Source organism: Cygnus atratus, chromosome 34 (assembly GCF_013377495.2).
Source record: "Cygnus atratus isolate AKBS03 ecotype Queensland, Australia chromosome 34, CAtr_DNAZoo_HiC_assembly, whole genome shotgun sequence".
NCBI lineage: Eukaryota > Metazoa > Chordata > Aves > Anseriformes > Anatidae > Cygnus > Cygnus atratus.
Window position 1 is genome coordinate 739,756 of NC_066395.1, and position 18,035 is coordinate 757,790.

The 18,035-nt window shown below is 54.3% G+C and overlaps 1 protein-coding gene across 1 annotated transcript; it reads left to right on the plus strand.

Moving 5' to 3' along the window:
• Positions 1-4,231: 4,231 nt before the first annotated feature.
• Positions 4,232-5,895, plus strand: LOC118261118 (olfactory receptor 14C36-like). Its single transcript, XM_035571789.2, has 3 exons — positions 4,232-4,319; positions 4,409-4,499; positions 4,899-5,895. Exons 2-3 carry the CDS (start codon positions 4,465-4,467, stop codon positions 5,893-5,895), a joined length of 1,032 nt encoding a protein of 343 aa, XP_035427682.2. The 5' UTR covers positions 4,232-4,319; positions 4,409-4,464.
• The last annotated feature ends 12,140 nt before the right edge of the window (positions 5,896-18,035 follow it).

Here is an 18,035-nt window from a genome sequence, read left to right on the forward strand (position 1 = left end):
TCGCTCACCCTTTAATAATCCCATAGGGTCAGTGCAAACATCTAGTGGAGAGCTGAGACTAACAGTGGAGTACTGTGTCTAGAATGAAGTCACACCAAATTCAATAGGTCATCTATAGTCTTCTCTCCTTATAGTCTTAGCTCTAAGAGCATTTAAATGATCCCTTACAGTATCTGAATGCTGCTGTCCGATCTTTTCCTGGGATCATAAGGAGCCAGTGCCTCCTGGCCAGAACACTCTCCCTGCACCCGTGGATGGAGGCCCCAAGGTCCCATGAACTGTTAAGGGTGGACTTTGCAGAGTAACCACTGATTTTGTCCCCACCCACCACCTGCTGTACCCCTGCAGAGTCCTGCCTCAAGGCACAAAGGGCAGGGAGACCTTGCTGTTGAGAGCTGAGGCCCTGTGGAGATGTCCGTGACACAACAGCCATTACAGCCAAGGGGCATGTAGAAGAGAAAGGAAAAAGAGAACATTTAAAATAGAACAGAACAGTTAAAAGAGAACAGAACATTTAAAAGAGAACAGAACATTTAAAAGAGAACAGAATAGGTTTAGCTCTCCCTGTGCCACATGACTCCTTTTGCTCTGCTGACAGCCTCTACAGGCTGCCCTGCACATAAGGAGTAGGGACAGGTACAGCTGTCCTACATGTGGCATCTGCTTCCATTTCAGTTAGCCAAAGGAATGCCTCCACCTGACTCGCAGAGGATCAACAACAAATTTCACCAGACGTTTGCATCTGAACAGCTCCTGCCTGTCCTCCATCTCCACTAAGGAGCTGTTGTGGCTCAGTAATTCGCATTAAGCTGCCTATGTTGTGGACACCTGAACTGAGGCCAGAGGAATCCCAGCTCCTGCGGGTCTGTGGCAGACATGGGAGGGAGCTGAGACCCTCTTCCAGCCGCAGGAATAACAAGCAGCATGAGATGCCTCGACTGACTCTGCTGAATTCCTTCCTCAAGTGGGGATGAAGGAGATCAGTCCCTGACCATGACTTCATGTCCAAACCGATACTGGGACAAGAAGATGTGATTGTTACACTTAATTGGTTTTCTGCTAGGAGAAATGAGCCTGGTGTGAAGAAGTGTGTGTGCGCAGGGGAGGGAGGGAAGCCCAGGGATTCCTTCAGGCTGTTTCCCAGCAGGTTCCCCTGCAGCAGGTTCCCCAGGGCCATGGGCAGGGAGCCTGGTGGGGGGCAGAGCAAGGGAGGCCCTGGGCTGGGCCTCTGCTGCTGAGCTGGGCCGGGCTCCTGGGCCCAAGGGGAGCTCGTGGCAAGCGGGCAGCGCTGCAGAGAGCCAGCTCTGCCCAGGAGCAGCTCCTCTGCCCAGCGCAGCAGGGCTGGGGGCACTGCCTGCACAGACAGAGTGGGTAAAGGCAGGCAGAAGTGGTAGGATGCACAGAGCTCGCTGGGGGAGAACACTTGCCAGCCCTGAGCCCGGTAAGTGTCTGGCTGGAGGGCAATGCAGCCGCAGCTCCTGGAGGAAGGAGAAGCCGGGGGTGCAGGCAGGGGTGCCCAGGGCTGTGGTGCAGAGCAGGGTCCCTGCTGTGCCCCAGGGGCTGTGTGCCGGGGCAGGGCCTCTGCCGCCTGCCAGGCTCAGCACTCAGCCTGCCCGGGGAGCTGCCCAGGGCGCTGCGGGGAGAAGCTGCGGGTGGAAGGAGCCCCCCCGGCAGGGCAGGGTCCTGCTGCTGGCAGGAGGCTGCTGCATGGGACAGCCTGCTCACAGCTCCGAAGCACCCCGTATCATTTCCCAGGCTATTTTTTTTTTTACAAGAATGATCAAAGAAGGGATTTTCTGCTCTCTTTTTAGTTACCTACTCTACTGGACAGGGAGGGGAATTAAGGAGAAATGGAAAAGGAGCTGTCCAGTGTGAGCACATTGCTGAGACTCCTGAGCTGTTAACTTTGATCATCAGTGGGTTTTTGAGCAGCCCCAAAACTGCCTTCAACCTCTCCTCTTCCTATCGAAAGCTACAGCATCATCTTTGCTGAACCCAGCAGGGCTTTCTGACAGGTCCTTTTCCGCCTACAAAGACAGAATCACAGAATCACAGAATCGTCTAGGTTGGAAGAGACCTCCAAGATCATCTAGTCCAACCTCTGCCCTAACACTAACAAGTCCTCCACTAAACCATATCACTAAGGGCTACATCTAAACGTCTTTTAAAGACCTCCAGGGATGGCGACTCAACCACCTCCCTTGGCAGCCCATTCCAATTCCTAACAACCCTTTCGGTAAAGAAGTTCTTCCTAATATCCAACCTAAACCTCCCCTGGCGCAACTTTAGCCCATTCCCCCTCATCCTGTCACCAGGCACATGGGAGAACAGACCAACCCCCACCTCACTACAGCCTCCTTTAAGGTAACTGTAGAGAGCGATGAGGTCTCCCCTGAGCCTCCTCTTCTCCAGGCTAAACAAGCCCAGCTCCCTCAGCCGCTCCTCGTAAGACTTGTTCTCCAGACCCCTCACCAGCTTCGTTGCCCTTCTCTGGACTTTCTCAAGCACCTCCATGTCCTTCTTGTAGCGAGGGGCCCAGAACTGAACACAGTACTCAAGGTGCAGCCTCACCAGAGCCAAGTACAGGGGGACAATCACCTCCTTAGACCTGCTGGCCACACTGCTTCTTATGCAAGCCAGGATGCTGTTGGCCTTCTTGGCCACCTGAGCACACTGCTGGCTCATATTCAGCCGACTATCAACCAATACTCCCAGGTCCTTCTCCGCCAGGCAGAAGACGCACATCCAGCCAGCCAGTGTCCTGTATACAGGTAGGTTTCTGAAGGGCAAAGATTACTGCATAGAGTTTGGGGTGGTGTGAGACAAACCCCAATAATTTTCTCAGACAGGATCTTCCGTGAAGCTATTTTATTCGCGATTGCAATGGCGAGTGTCCTGCAGGCAGGAGCACCCAGCAAAAGTATATCATAACCCCAGATTTCCTATTACCCAACACTTGATTCCTCCCGTTTCCTCATTGGCTGAGTACAAGTTCACAAACTATTCGATGCTTATTACTATACCGTATATGTACAATTTGATTTGACCAGCTGTTAATTTCTCCTTTTCCTTTTTTATTTCCTTCTTCTCTCATGACTAGAGGGCGCGTGATTTTTTGTTTTTACTGATTCTGCACTGCTCTTCCTGTGGAAGGAGCCCCCCCGGCAGGCTAGGGTCCTGCTGCTGGCAGGAGGCTGCTGCCTGGGGCAGCCTGCTCACAGCCCCACAGCACAACCCAAGGGGGTTTCCTGACCCTTGGTTGTATCCAAGGGGACTTTTCATGAGGAATTTCATGGCAGGAATTTTCTGCTTTGTTTTCGCTTTCCAACACTTACGGGATGGAGAGAGGTTGCAGAATGAAATGGAAAAGTAACTGTGAGGTTTGAACACATCTCTGGGATTCCTGAACTGTAACTTTGATCATCAGAAGGCTTTTGAGGGGGCTGATAAATTGCCTTCAGCCTCCATTTTGTCTGTGGACCGGTTAAGCATCAAGTTTGCTGAACCCATCAGTGGATTCTGACAGGTTGTTTTTCACCTTCAAAGATGCACGTACCCCTAGCTGGTGCCCTACATACAGGCAAGTTTCTGAAGGGCAAAGCGTACTGCACAGATATTGTGCTGGGGCTGTTAGCAGAAACAGGACTAAGATATGAGACAGGGAAACCTGGAAATAAAACCTCCAGGGATATGATCCAGGAATGATAAGCAATTAAAACCAAAAATGTTGTCAGAAGGAGAATTCATCAGAAATGACCATATTTTTTTTCGAATCAGTGCAGAGCCCTTCCTCTGAGCAAGCCCCCTTGTCTCCTCTCCTACCCAGGAAAGCCCCTGCCCTCGTGGCCGTGGCTCCAAGGCATGAAGCACGTCCTCTGCAGTCACACCTCCAGCAGAGCAGAGGCGCATCTCTCCAGCCATGTGCCTATTTTCCTTTGTGGTGCAGGGTGGCTGAGAGCAACTGCCTAGGATGGTGGGCAATGAATTCTGTGAGGCTGGGGAATGAGTTGACTTTCCCTTAATGAGACACCGTCATTAGGACACTTGGCTATCTCCTTGGGGTGTCCTTTCAAGTGGTGAGCTGCCCTGCAGGATGCAAATATTTTCCATAGCATCTTCATGTTATTTGAAAGCCCAGGAAAGAAGCAGTTGAGATGCTGCGTGCAAGGACATGCCATTGGGTTGGTGAAATGAGTGATAGGTGTCCTTGGCTAGAGGTGTGATGCTGAGACCTTGCTCAGGTACCTAGAGAAAGGCTGGACACTCAGTGACTGGCAGTGGATTCCTCTGCTCTCAGCAGTGTCTGGCAACTTTTCAGGTAACAGAAATGTGATTGCTGTCCAAAAGCTGCAGGCTCAGGGCAGTTGGGAACAAGCCCAGCCAGCTCCTCTCACCCTGCTCTCAGCCACAGGGAATCCCTTTGCCTCTCAGGTCTCACAACCATTCCCTGTGAGTGCAGCAGAAATGCTCAGGATTTCTGACTTCAGAGAACACTGCTTCGACATGAAGAGGGGGAAAAGGGTATGTAGAAAAAAATGTCTCTAAAACTCCTTTCTGCCAACTTCATTCTGTAGCACTGGGAATGCAGATGTTGACATGGCCTTCTGTGTAAGAAAGGATTTCATCTGACAAAATCTGAAAATAAAACTTTGCCCAGCTACCATGTTCCTGTGTACTCACTGCTCTGAGTCAGGACCGATTTCCTCGAGAGTCCAGGAGCAGAGGTCCCTGCTCCTTATGGCACACTGAACTTTAGAAATGAAGCTTATGTCATGAAGTTGAATGAAATTTTTCAACAAAGAAAGAAGAAGCATTTGAGTCTAGCAGGGGGAGGGTCTACAAGGAATGGCATAGGTTTAACTCAGAGAAGACTCCCGTGATTTGTCATACTCTTTTCCTACCTGTCCAGATCTCCATACCCAGAGGCAGCACCAGATGTCCAACAGCAGCTCCATTAGCGAGTTCCTCCTCCTGCCATTTGCAGACACGCGGGAGCTGCAGCTCCTGCACTTCGCGCTCTTCCTGGGCATCTACCTGGCTGCCCTCCTGGGCAACGGCCTCATCCTCACCGCCGTAGCCTGCCACCACCGCCTCCACACCCCCATGTACTTCTTCCTCCTCAACCTCGCCCTCCTCGACCTGGGCTGCATCTCCACCACCGTCCCCAAAGCCATGGCCAATTCCCTCTGGGACACCAGGGCCATTTCCTATGCAGGATGTGCTGCACAGGTCTTTTTGTTCCTCTTCTTCATATCAGCAGAATTTTATGTTCTCACCATCATGTCCTATGACCGCTATGTTGCCATCTGCAAGCCCCTGCACTACGGGAGCCTCCTGGGCACCAGAGCGTGTGCCAGCATGGCAGCAGCTGCCTGGGGCAGTGGGGTTCTCTATGCTCTGCTGCACACGGCCAATACAGTTTCCCTGCCCCTCTGCCAAGGCAATGCGGTTGACCAGTTCTTCTGTGAAATTCCTCAGATCCTCAAGCTCTCCTGCACTGACTCCTATCTCAGGGAAGCTGGATTTCTCATGTTCAGTGCTTTTTTGGGGTTTGGATGTTTTTTTTTCATTGTGGTGTCCTATGTGCAGATCTTCAGGGCTGTGCTGAGGATGCCCTCTGAGCAGGGCCGGCACAAAGCCTTCTCCACGTGCCTCCCTCACCTGACTGTGGTCACCCTGTTTATCAGGATGGCCATATTTGCCTACCTGAAGCCTCCCTCCATCTCCTCCCCATCCCTAGACATGGCAGTTGCAATTCTGTATTCAGCAGTTCCCCCAGCAGTGAACCCCCTCATCTACAGTGTGAGGATTGAAGCACTAAAGGATGCTATTTTGAAAGTGTTTTTAATTATATTTTTTAGGAATCATAAAGTTCCCGTATCTCTCCACAGGTGACTCCCAATACATCCCATTCCAGCCTTGTGCTTTGTTCTTTTCCTTTATTATATTTTTTCTTGTTTCCATATTTCATTATTTTCATATTTCATTATTTTTAACTGTTTGTTCTTCTGCTGTTCCCCCCCCAAATATATATATATATATATATATATATATATATATTCACTCCTCCCACTGTTATTGATGAATGAACCTGCATTGTGTCAGCAGAAGCTTGTATAAAAGTCGGTCTCAAAGTGTGTAGCAGTGCAGACTGTCTCATAGCAACATAATTGCTTTCTCTATATAACAAATGGGATTTTTTCACTTCCTGAAGGCTGGGCTTTTCTTTTAAAGCTCAGCAGAGCTGGCATCAACCAAAAGGAAAGTATAAAATCCCAGGTGGGAACTGCTCCTGGAAATGTCTGGCTCCTTCCTCATGCTACGATCTGTGTCTGCACTGGAGGAACAACCAGCCCTGTCACCCATGCCCAGACCCCACAGACTCTAGAGTGGGGCTGTCTGTGAGCCCCTGTGTGAGACGTAGCAAGGGCTGGTGGGGCCTGGCACTGGGAAAAGTAGCCAGACCAGGAGGGCTGTGAGGGGACAAGGCACCAAGCTCTGTTGTGGGGACCATGCCAGGGGGATGTTTCCCTGGCCCTGATGCCCTCTGCCCCAAGCAGTGCCTACACAGAGGGGACGTGGGGCTATACGTGGGGCAGTGATGCTGGGCCAGCCCAGAGACAGGCCTGTGGACAGGAGCCACAGCACTGCAGCAAGTTCTCACATGGTCACCACCCCCAAACTACTGCCAGGCCCCAGGTCCCAGCCAGGCTGGCCTCTCTCTTCAGTCACAGCCGTGGCTGCAGGGACCAAGAGACACCTGGGGCAGGATGTGTGGGTGGGCAGCACCAGCCCCAGCGCTCCTGGCAGCCCCTCTGCAGCCAGAGCAGCTCCCAAAGGTCAGGACGGGCCTCAGTGCTGCCCACAGGGACAGGGGCTCTGGGGGCTGCAGGCACTGGCAGCACCTGTTGGGAGACCCCAAAGCCAGGGCTGAGCGTCAGTTCCTGGCACCACAGCTCACCGTGCCTCCTGTCCTGTGTCCTGACCTCTCTCAGGAGCACTGCTTGGTGTGTTATTCCCTGCCTGGGTGTGGAAAGGAGCTGCTGGAAGGCTTCACTGGTGATCTCTGCAGCACCTAGCTCTGGCCCCACATCAGCTCACAATTACTGCCACTGTCCCTCTGCACTGACTGTTGGGTTTCTCATGTGCCCTCCTCTGATCTCATGCAGTGCGTCTCTTCCTGGAGCAGGCCCTCACAGCCTGCCTGCAGAGTCCCAGGGGATCCTGGTGAGGCTGTGCTTCAAGAGCAGGCTGTGATTGCCCTTGGTCTGAGTAGGTGTGGTAATCTGGCAGGGGCACAAGTTGGGGCAGAGAAGACAGAAAAAGCAGAAAGAGAGATATCAAATGAAAGGGGGAAAAAAAATCACCTCTGAGCATGAGAGGTGAACCAAGCACTGACCAACGTGATCTAGCTGCCAAGTTATCCCAGCTGAGCGCAGGCCAAGGTACAGGCCTCCAAAGGTTCTTCCAATTCATAATCCTCAAGGAAGAAGGAGCTGGTCAGTGGAGTCTGGACCTGGGAATACTGCTGTGGGTTGAGACACTGCCTGCTTTTGTAATCTCTGCTCATCAGGGTTACCTAGTGAGTGAGGTCATCCTAAAAGCAAACTCGGTTCCATGGGCACCAGGACTCAGACTGGTTTGAGGTACCACAGAAAAGTTTCCAGAAACACTGCCAGGTATCACAGAACGACAGAATGTTTGAGGTTGGAAGGGAGCTCTGGAGATTGCCTAGGCCAACCCCTTTGCCTGGAGCGACTCCTGGAATGGTTGGTTATCCAGAGCTGGGCAGACACCAAGCCTCCCGTCCCAAGAACTGAGCCTCCTGGGCTCATTGTCAGTGACCTATTGCACATTTTTTACCTATACAGGGAAAAACAACTCAGCGTCATGGTGGGTGAATAGTACGGAACCTGGTTTGGCTAGTGCTTGAGCGTTAACCACCCTGAATCACCTAGCGTGCTGACTAAGTAAATTTAGTAATGCCACTAGTGCTGCGCTACCTGGCTTGCTGCTTGACGTAAATATTAATAAGGCATGCTACGCTACAAAATAGAGCTGGGATTGATTTTTGTTACTTGTCCATGGTCATGGTTGCGAGGACTTTGCAGGTATGTCTTATATCAACCTGAGTGATCATTCCCACTTGGTACACACGAAGATACAGGAATTACAAGAATTAACCAAACAACTGAAGACAAATGATAGCAGGACCCGATTTGGAGACTGGACACGGGGGTGCCCGTGGCTACAAAACTACCGTTATTTGGTTGCTTATTCTGTGTAATTTTTCCTGTGCATTGCATTCTGTGTCCCATGTCTATTGTCCCTGGTGCGCTCAGTAAGAGCTTGACTCAGCCCTGAACGTGCACTGCCATGTGCGGTGCCTTGGCAGCATGGCTGAGGGACCACGTGTGGGGCAGTGGGGCGATAAGGTCTCCCTTGAGCCTCCTAGGAGGAATGCAGGAACATTTACCGGGCAGCCAGGGATCAAGTTCAGAAAGCTAAGCCCCACTAGAATTTACTCTTGTCAGGAGCATCAGGGGCAACAGGAAGGGCTTCTACAGGTATATTGGTGATAAAAGCAAGACTAGGGAAAATGTGGGCCCTCTGCTGAAGGAAATGGGAGACCTGGTTACCTGGTACACGGAGGAGGCTGGGGTAGTCAACGACTTTTTTGCTTCAGTCTTCACTGTCAAGTGCTCTAGCCACACTAGCCAATTCACAGAATACAAAGGAACAGACTGGGAGAATGAGGTACTGCAGAGCCTCCTGGGAACTCTTCCAAGGCACATGGAAAACAAAGAGGTGCTTGGTGACAGTCAGCGTGGCTCCAGTAAGGGCAGATCATGCCTGAAAAATCTGGTGGCCTTTTGCACATTTGCTGATGACTCTAAGCTGTGTGGCGTGGTCGACACGCTGGAGGGAAGGGATGCCATCCAGGGGGACCTGGATAGGCCTGAGACGTGGGCCAATGCAAACCTCGTGAGGTTCAACAAGGCCAAGTGGAAGGTCCTGCACCTGGATCAGGGCAATCCTAAGCACAAATCCAGACTGGGTGGAGAATGGATTGAGAGCAGCCCTGAGAAGGGCCTGGGAGCATTGGTGGGTGAGAGACTCCGCATGAGCTGGCAATGTCCACATGCCATAAAAAGAAGAAAGCCAGCTGTATCCCGGGCTGCATCAAAAGAAGTGTGGCCACGAGGCTGATCAGAGGGTTGTCCCACGAAGACAGGCTGGGAGAGTTGTTCAGTCTAGAGAAGAGAAGGCTCTGGGCAGACCTCATTGCAGCCTTCCAGTACCAAAAGGGGGCCTCCAAGAAAGCTGCGCAGGGACTCTTTCTCAGGGGCTGTAGTGATAGGACGAGGACTAGTGGTTTTAAATTAAACAGGAGTAGATTTAGATTAGATATAGGGCTGCTCGGCTCCACCAGGTCTAAATCTCTGAACGTTAAGGCTACTTCTTTGCAACTGTGCATTTCCCTTCTCTACCTGGTTCTTCAGGCATTTGGAAAGTTCAGTTTGTAGAAGGCTCAGCCTTTGCCTGATTCTGTCAGTTTTCTTCCAGCTCTCTACTATCATTTCTCATCTCCACAGCTGGAAGTGATCAGGATCCAGGAGGTCTTGTACGTGCTTTGGTGAGCATTTCTTTTCAGCCCCTAAACGGTGAATACCAGCCACCAGGCCTGCAGTTTGAGCCATCTGTGCCTCTTACTTGTCTCCTCATGCTCTGTAAACATCTTTTCAATCCACTTGTTCCAATCAACCCGAGAATTTACTAGCACAGGTCCCATTTGGGTGCCCACACAACGCTCTGAGAGTTTCCTCGTAAATATAACCCTAAGGGAACAGAAGCAAAGGATCGGTCCCCCAGCATATTATATGCATTATGTACACACAATCTCAGGAAGACACACAACTTGACCAGATCCTGCTGACTACCCCAGATGCTCTGGAGCCCAGTACAGACCGATACCACCCAGCATGGTCCTGCCCGGCCGCTGGAACCCAGCCCAGTGCCCAGGGTCCCCAGCTCTCCGCCCAGGCTGAGGGACACGGCTGCCAGTTTCCCCTTTGCAGGTTCAACCAGTAACGAAGCTGAGCACCTGTGCCAGGGACACCCAGGGAGCACACTGATACAGCCGGTCACACAGACTACCACAGACAAGGCGCTGCTTTTAACAGCACCCACGCACAGGACTCACGTAACACACAGGCACAGACAGCCGAGTCCCCTCCTGCCCTGGGGCTGGCAGAGACAGCAGGTCACTGCTGCAGGCACACACACGGCACTCTCGGGGTTCACAAGCACATACACACCCGCAGACCTGGCCCTGAGAGTTCTTTCAGATGCCCTCAGATTCCCCATGCCTCTGCCTGCTCCTCGTCCCCATGGGCCTCCCCTCCAGGTCTGCCACGGAGCTCCCCTAGCTAGGAGGGAGCTATGGGGACGTGGGCTGAGACACAGACTTCTGCACTGGAAACGCGCGCAACTGGCAGCGATGAGTATCATGACGGGAAGCCACACTTAAGACAGCGCAGGCATAGAAATGGGAGCCTTGGCAAGAGCTCTCCTTTCAACCCAAGCTCCTCTTTCAAAGCAGAGATCCAGCTTATGCATACTCAAGTCTAGGGTGGATGAAGTGACACAAGCAGTCTGGCTGGGAAGAGCCCCGGTGCTCTTTATTTTCCATTCAGGGGTGGAAAGTGGGAGAGCTTCCCAGCCCCTTTGCTCAGAGCTCCGCTGCTGCCGTCACCGTTCCCAGCACCTTCCCCTCCACTGCGGTACCAGCATCTAGCGCTAGGGAGTCAAAAGGAAAAGAGGATGAGCAGGTTGTGTACAGGCTGAACACAGAGAAATACTGCAGGCTTAGCTCGGGCCATGCACGTAGGGGTCTGCTTCCCATGGAGCTTCAAGGCTGCCGTGAAGCGAGACAGATGCCTCGTGCCCAAGCTCACCACAAGGTCCCCGGGGGTACAGCTCATCAGCCTGGGGCTGAGTCAGGTGGAGCGGAGGACCCTGGGTATTCTGCACAGGTATTTCCCCCTCAGGGCAAGGTGCCCTGGTGTCAGCGCTCTCCAAAGGAAGGACAGACTCTCAGCTTCGGAAAGGGGAGAGGCAGCCATCCAGGGGACCCCTTTGTTTTCAGACAGGACTTTCACATCCCACATGGGAAAGCCTGTTCTGGGTGCCCAGCCGCTCCCCGTCAGGTGTCAGGGAGCTCCAGTCCCAAAGTCTCCAGAGTCTCCAAAGCCTGCGTCTGTCTCGGGAGGGGTGTCGGAGACGTGCCCTCTTTCTCCCAGTGCTGCCCCCAGGGGAAGGATGGGCCTTGCAGCAGCGGGAAGCACCGTCCCTTTTTGGAGATACTTACCAGGGGAGCTGCTGCTGCTGCTCTTGCCGCAGCCGGTTTGCCTCCGCAACAATTCTGAATATACTTTGTTGATGGCGATGCGGCTCCAACCTTTCCAAAACTTGGAGTGCTCGTGGGGAAAGGCGGCTGCAACAACAGGAGAAAGGGATCCCTCAGCCTTTGTCAGACACCCCTTCTGCCTCTCCCCTCACCCAGACCCTGCACCCATGCGGTGCCACGTGCACCCACCCTTTCAAGCTGTGATGAGTTTTAGGCCTTGGCGGTAACCAAGGTCATGCCCGCTTTAGGAGGAATCAAAGGTGTCATAGGCAACCCCAGGACTCAGGGACCGGGCTCCTGGACATGTCCTGACATCACTCCACAGCTACTCCAGTGCCCCAGGACGGGAACAGAGCCGGCACACACTTACTCAGGCTGGAGTCTCTCCAGCTTGGCTGCTGCTCCCAAATCCTCTGCTGGGGCAGGGTTCTCAACCTTCCTCCACCTCCTCCTGACCTTCTTGCTCCTGGGCTGGGCTGGAGGACGGGGAGTCCAAGCATGTTGGCTGTTGAATCGCTGCAAGGAGAAGACACTCTCATCAAACAGGACTGGACACACAGGTGCTGTTTCCCAGAGGACCTCTTGAAAGGACCCTGCAGCAGGACCTGGGAACCAGGCAACTCGGCGCTGCCAGCCCACGTCTGGCTGCTGCTTTTATCCCTCACTTTCTGCTGACAACCTCTCCCTCACAGGGAGGAGCAGGCAAAGCCCTGCCCTGCAGCCTGGAGCCCGTCCTGCTCCCACCATCCTGGGACCTGCTGCCCTCGGAGCCCTGGGGAAAGGATCGCTGCTGTTCTCAGCGGTGTTGATCACTGCCAGTACCTGGGGTATCTGTTGGTCCTCCCCCTCAGACCAGGCTTCCCATGCAGCCATTTCTGCCCGGGCTTGCTCTTGTCGCTTTTGGTACGTGGGCCATGAGCTGTCTGTTTGGTCCCACTGCCAAGACAGCTTCCAGACCTCCTGGAGGAAACAAAAAAAAAAAAAAAAAAAAAAAAAAACAAACACAACAGCAGACAGGATTGGTCTCAGCTGTCCCTCAGGCCTAACCCGCACTCCTGCCCCCTCGCCTCAGCCGGTCTGTCAGCAGTGCTTCGACCCTCAAGGATGAGGGGCCCTGAAGCTAGGCCAGGCTCCTCAACTCGTGACAATCACAGCTGAACAGCCCGCAGTGACCAAAGCCTTCTGCCATCAATGACCCAGAAAGGCCTTGTTCCTTTTCCATGGTCCCTGGTCAAAATGAAGTGGCTCATGGCAACACGGGAGGCAGTAAGAGGCAGGGAAGGTGTGCGGGACGCCACCTTCCATTTCCTGAGGAAGAGATGAAGGAGGTAACAAATGTGAAAATGAACGCATCCCAAGGGACCTGCTCGGGATCGCTCCACACAAAGAGGTTTTTGCACAGGCCCAAACAGCACGGTCATTGCAGCAAGGCAGAGCAGGTACCTGCAGCGCTCTCCTGGAGGCTTCAGGAGCAGGGAGCGCAGTGGTGGTGGACTTGGCTCGAGGAGCTGTTTCCTGCCTGTCTGCCTTCTTCGTCCCGGGGGAGCTGCCTGGACACGGGGGGAGCACACTGCAAACAGACACCAGGAGGAGGCTGCATGAGCCCAGGGGAATTCGGTCTCCAGTCCGCGCTCGCAAGCTGCGTCAGCCTCTGCAGCAGACGGCAGTTCCGCAGCGAGCGGGCATATTGGACTGGCCGTGTTCACTTCAGCAGAGGCAGAGAGCCAAACACGAAGCTGTGGCACCACCTGCCTTCAGGAAGGCTCGGGATGCCCGTATCCAGGCCCTTTGTGGTGGAAGAAGGAGAGGAGCAGTGTCTTGTGCAAGGACAGGATCCGAGAGACACCATTATGGCCCACTCGGGCTTTACTTTAGCTTCTTCTCTGTGGCCCTGAAACACGGTGTGCTTACGGGTGGAAAACAGATTATCGCTGGGGAGCCAGTAGCATCGGAGAAAGCCATCAGGTAAGGAGGGCAGTCATGCCATCTCCCTACTGCAGCACTCTCTTGTGCCTGCCACAACGTTTGGGATATCGTTTGAAAAAAATGCCTGAAAGAAACTTTTCCATCTGCTATCACAGCTCCTTAGGCTGGAAGAAACAGCAGGGGAGATGGGGCCACGGCAATCCTAAGACACGGTGAGACATGTTAGAATGAAGGCAGGGGATGTTTGCTCCCACAGACAAGAAGATGGACTCTGCTGCAATGTGGGGGGACTCCTGAAGGGAGAAGAGCTTCTGCAACAAGGCCCTGCATTCAGCTCCCCCAGGGAGCGGGGCCCTGGTGGAAAATGAAGCTGGTGTGCCGGTCTCAGGCAAACGTGCTGCATGCTTGCCATCTGTTGAGACAGCGGCCTCCGCTGGGACGTGTGTCAGGAGCCACCCTGCGGTTGGTGGGTCCAAAGGGGACATCTCTCCTGTGTGGCTGCAAGTGGCTCCTTCCTCCTTTCCCCCAGGGGGCTCACCTGGTAGAAGGCTTCTTCTCCAGATCTTGCTGCCTTGTGCCCGGCTCCCAGCTTGTCAGCATGGGGAGGGAAAGCTTCTTCCTCCTCTGCAGCAGGTTGCCAGGATGGCACTCTGAAACTAGGAAAGGAGGAAGCTCTTCAGAGCAGCTGCGTGGGCACTGCCTTTTAAGCTGGTTCCAGTCAGCCAGCATGGGACAGGGACCACCCCCAGACAGCAGGGACCTGTTCCCTTACCTCTTCTGGTCCTGCTCTCTCCTGCAGCTTCCTCCTGTGAGGTGGTGGAAACTTTGGCCTCTGGCCTTCTCCTCACAGTCAGATGAAACCTGGAAAACAAACGATGACACGGGCTTGAAGAAGGCTGGCCTCCTACCCGGTGCAGCTTGCTGGCAGTAATCCTCCTGGTGTTGCACAAGGCATGGCATCCCTTTTCCGTCATGTCCATGCATGGGGTTTGTTGTCAGTCTTCCCGCAGAACCTGAAAAGGTAGCCTAAATTCCCCTCCACATGCAGGCAACTCTCTTTGACGGGAATCGCGGCAGCACGGGCACAAGAAACACAACCACAATGCCCCTCCTCTCCAGGTGAAGACACTCGTAGCCGAAACTCAGCATTAGTTAACCAGGAACCAGTCTCCTCGGGATTTAGCCCTGACTGGGTGCTGAGCGTGGAGACCCAACCGCACACGTTCCAAAGCAGGAGGTGGGAAGCCTCCCGCTGGGTCAGCCAAGGGCTGCGGAGGAAATGCACTCACCTTGGGAACATCTGGATCCCGTGAGCGGTGGTCTCTCCACTGAAGGCAGTCAGATGTGCCAGCCACATTCTCTGCAAAGAGACACAGACCTGCTGGAGGGTTTCTGAGGCAGTTTTCTCACGGCTCTCATTGACAGGAAGCAAACCTGGCTCCCAAGCCAAAAGAAAGCCTTCTCTCCAAAGCCCTCCTCCAAAGCCTCTTCCATGACCCTTTGTTCTGCTCTGGAGGAGCTGCATGGCAGAATATGGAGGCTGTACAGTAACACTGCCAGGCTTTTTGCAGGGGCAAGTGTCCAGAGGCTCAGAAGAAACTCTCTTTGCTCATGGAGAAAGCAGCTAAGGGGGCAAGCACGGGGAAAGGCATTTGACTGGCCTGCCATGTCCGGGCTGGCCAACAGCGGTTGGATTGCTCACCCTTTGCTAGGATTCCCAAAGAAGTTGAAGAAGCCCGCAAAACCTCACCAACTTACACTTTTGAGCAGTGCAACCAGGTCCGCAGTGCTCTCCAGACGTTTGACACAGTCTAGATAAAACTTCATGCAGAGGAAACCATCTTCGCACGTCAAAACTCCAATGTCCCTGAAGCCAAAGGGGACGTGCTCCTTGTTCCTCAGGAGGAAGCAGTACAAGAGGATGGTCTCTTGCACACAGTTCTTCACCACGTGAAGTGGGAAGGAGGTGGCTTGCGACAGCTGCACATAGTTCAGTGGCTCAATCTTGGCACCATCTGCAAGGAGAAGCAATGTCCTCACTGCCACAGCAAGCCCAAGTTGCTTGCAACATTCAGAACAAGTTCCCAGAGAAAGGGTCGCTAAGAGAAACAGCTCCTGGGGCACGGTTTCTTTTGGGGGAACTCAAGCTGTACCCTGACCGTTGGAGACAATCCTCTACTTCCCCCACGCCTTTCCAAAGAGCAGGGAGAACAAACCGTTCCGGACATGGGGCAGGAAGAGGGGGGCTGCTGCCTTCTCACCAGGGAGGATCTCAGTGGGACAGTAGATCTCCTCCAGCCACAACTCATCGATGTCCAGCTGGAAGAAAGGTCTTCGAACCAAGAGCAGCTCTTGTTTGCCATGGAATTGCTCTTGGACAACAGCAAAGGTCCCGAGTCCCGCAACCTGAACGCCCTGCACACAGAAAAGACAGAAAGGCTGACGAGGGAGTTCTTGAGAGATGGGAAAAGGGATGACTGTCAGAGCAGGGGGACACTGCTCTGTGCCCTGCCCACTCCTGAGGGACAATGGGGCAAGGTGTGGCACTTTGGAAAGCTTTGCAAAAGAGCCGCATCCTCTGTTTCTCTCGTCACCCCCCTCACAGGATTTGCCAACATCCCTTGGCTAGAGAAGCGCCCGGAGGTTTCCAGCACATGGATTAGGCCTGGGACTGATTCCCAGCAATTGTCCTAGGCACGGACCCAGGATATTCCCCCATCTCTCTGCTCGCCCTCTCCACTCAGACCGCAGGGAAGAGTGAAGCCCTAGGGGGTGCCAAACACCTGAGCGGCAGAGCACATCTGGCCTTGGTTTCTCTCCCAGCTGGCCAAGAAGCTGCTCCGGGCACCCTGGGCAGTCTCAGTGCACTGCCATGGTGCTCGGGCAGGGATTGCTCTGCAGGGCCCAGGACACCAGCCCACCTTATCCTGCTTCAGCTCTTCCAGAATGTACTCGGATACAGCATCCCAGATAGCCTCAGTCTCTGGAAAGCAAGGAAAAGACAGGTCAGGCTCCAGGCCAGCCAGCTCACAACCTCTTGGCAAGCACCTCACCCAGGCGATGACACATGCAGGCATACACAAGCACCCCAGAAAAACACCGTGCACGCATTCCTGGGACATTCCTGAGAGGCCTGGGGGAGCTGCAGGCCACACCAGTCTCTGCGACACTGGACGTCTTTCCTCCCAGAGCCAGATCCCAAAGAGGCACCAGCTCCCAGGGAAACCTGGTCCTGGACTGAGGGCCACGCCCAGAGGAGCCCTAGGCCTCAGGACAGCCCTGGCATCAGGACCCGGGAGTCTTGGCTGCCACATTGTCCCCTGAGCCCAGCGGGACACTCAGGCAGGGCTCTCGCAGCAGCCACCAGCTCTGTCCAGCACCACCAGCACCCCCCAGCCCAGGACCTGCAGCTTGGGACAGCTGACAGCCCCGGGGCCGCCCCTTGGGAAGGGGCTCCTGACACCCTCACCTTTGGGGGAGAGCTGCAGGAGCACTGGGAACGCGGAAGTCAGGTCAGAGGTGATGGTCACCCTCCAGCAGCCCTCCATCTCGCTTGCTGCTGGCCCTCAGCTCAGGACAAGGGATGCCCGCCCTGGCTCCTCAACCACAGCTCCTCTGCAAGGTGCCCCTGCTCCTCCGCCCATCAGCGAGTGTCGCCCAGTGCAACCTTGCTGCCTGCTGAGCCCACTCCTAGCCACAGAAGGACAGCGGTGGGGAGCACCTAAGCAGCGCCCAGCAGGGACCAGGCCTTGCAGGGAAGTGCCGGCACTGCCGCTGCTCCAGTGAAGATATCCTGGTGATGCAGTGCATCCCCCTGTGACATCAGCACGTGTCATTTGAAGGCTTATGAGGTCAGCAGCATGGAGACGGCACAGCTCGGGAGAGTGAAGAGAGATTTCCTTTCTTGTCCTGAGAAACAGTCACCTCCCTTCTGCCCAGTTCTTTAGCAGCAGTTCCTGGCAAATCCGCCAGGAACATCTCCACATGGTGACAAAGGCCATGGAATAAAGGAAGTGGAGCGCTGGAGAAATCACTGCTGTCCGCCTGCCTCAACACGCCTCTGCTCTTGGAAGCCCTTCCAGGAAGGTGGGGTTTGAGGCCTGTCCTGGGGCTAGGCCTTCTTCAAAAGATGGGAGCGAAGGCACCTGAGATACAGCAGTCCCTCACCGTGCCTGAACTTGGCTGAACGACAGCCAGCCTTTGCTGTTGTCCCAGTAGGATGTGTTATACGGAGGGAATTGCGGCCCCGCACAGCCCACGGGGCTCTGTGCTTTGAGGAGGCCTCAGCACCATCCCCCTGTCTGCCATGCGGGAAGCAGAGGTGGTACACGAGGGAATGGCAAACATACCCTCAGCACGTCATGGTGAGGGAGAGGAGTAGGGCATGCGCTGCAGATGAAGAGGAGAGTGGGGAGAACCGTCTGGGACAGACGCAGCGTCCTCCTTCAGGCTGCCGCAGCCTCCCCGCGGCCCATGGCCATGGGCCTCCAGAGCAGGAGGAGCCCGTGGAAGAGGCTGAGGTGGAGGGGCAGCCTGCCCCTTGCAGCCGGGCTGCCAGATCTGCCTGCAGGAGACCACTTGTGCCTTTGTGTGCACAACGAAGGAGGAACCCGTCATGATTTAGGATCTAAAGTCTCTCACTTCAGGAGACCTGTGGCATACTTCACGCAGATGCACGTGGTCTTGTGTCAGCTGGACT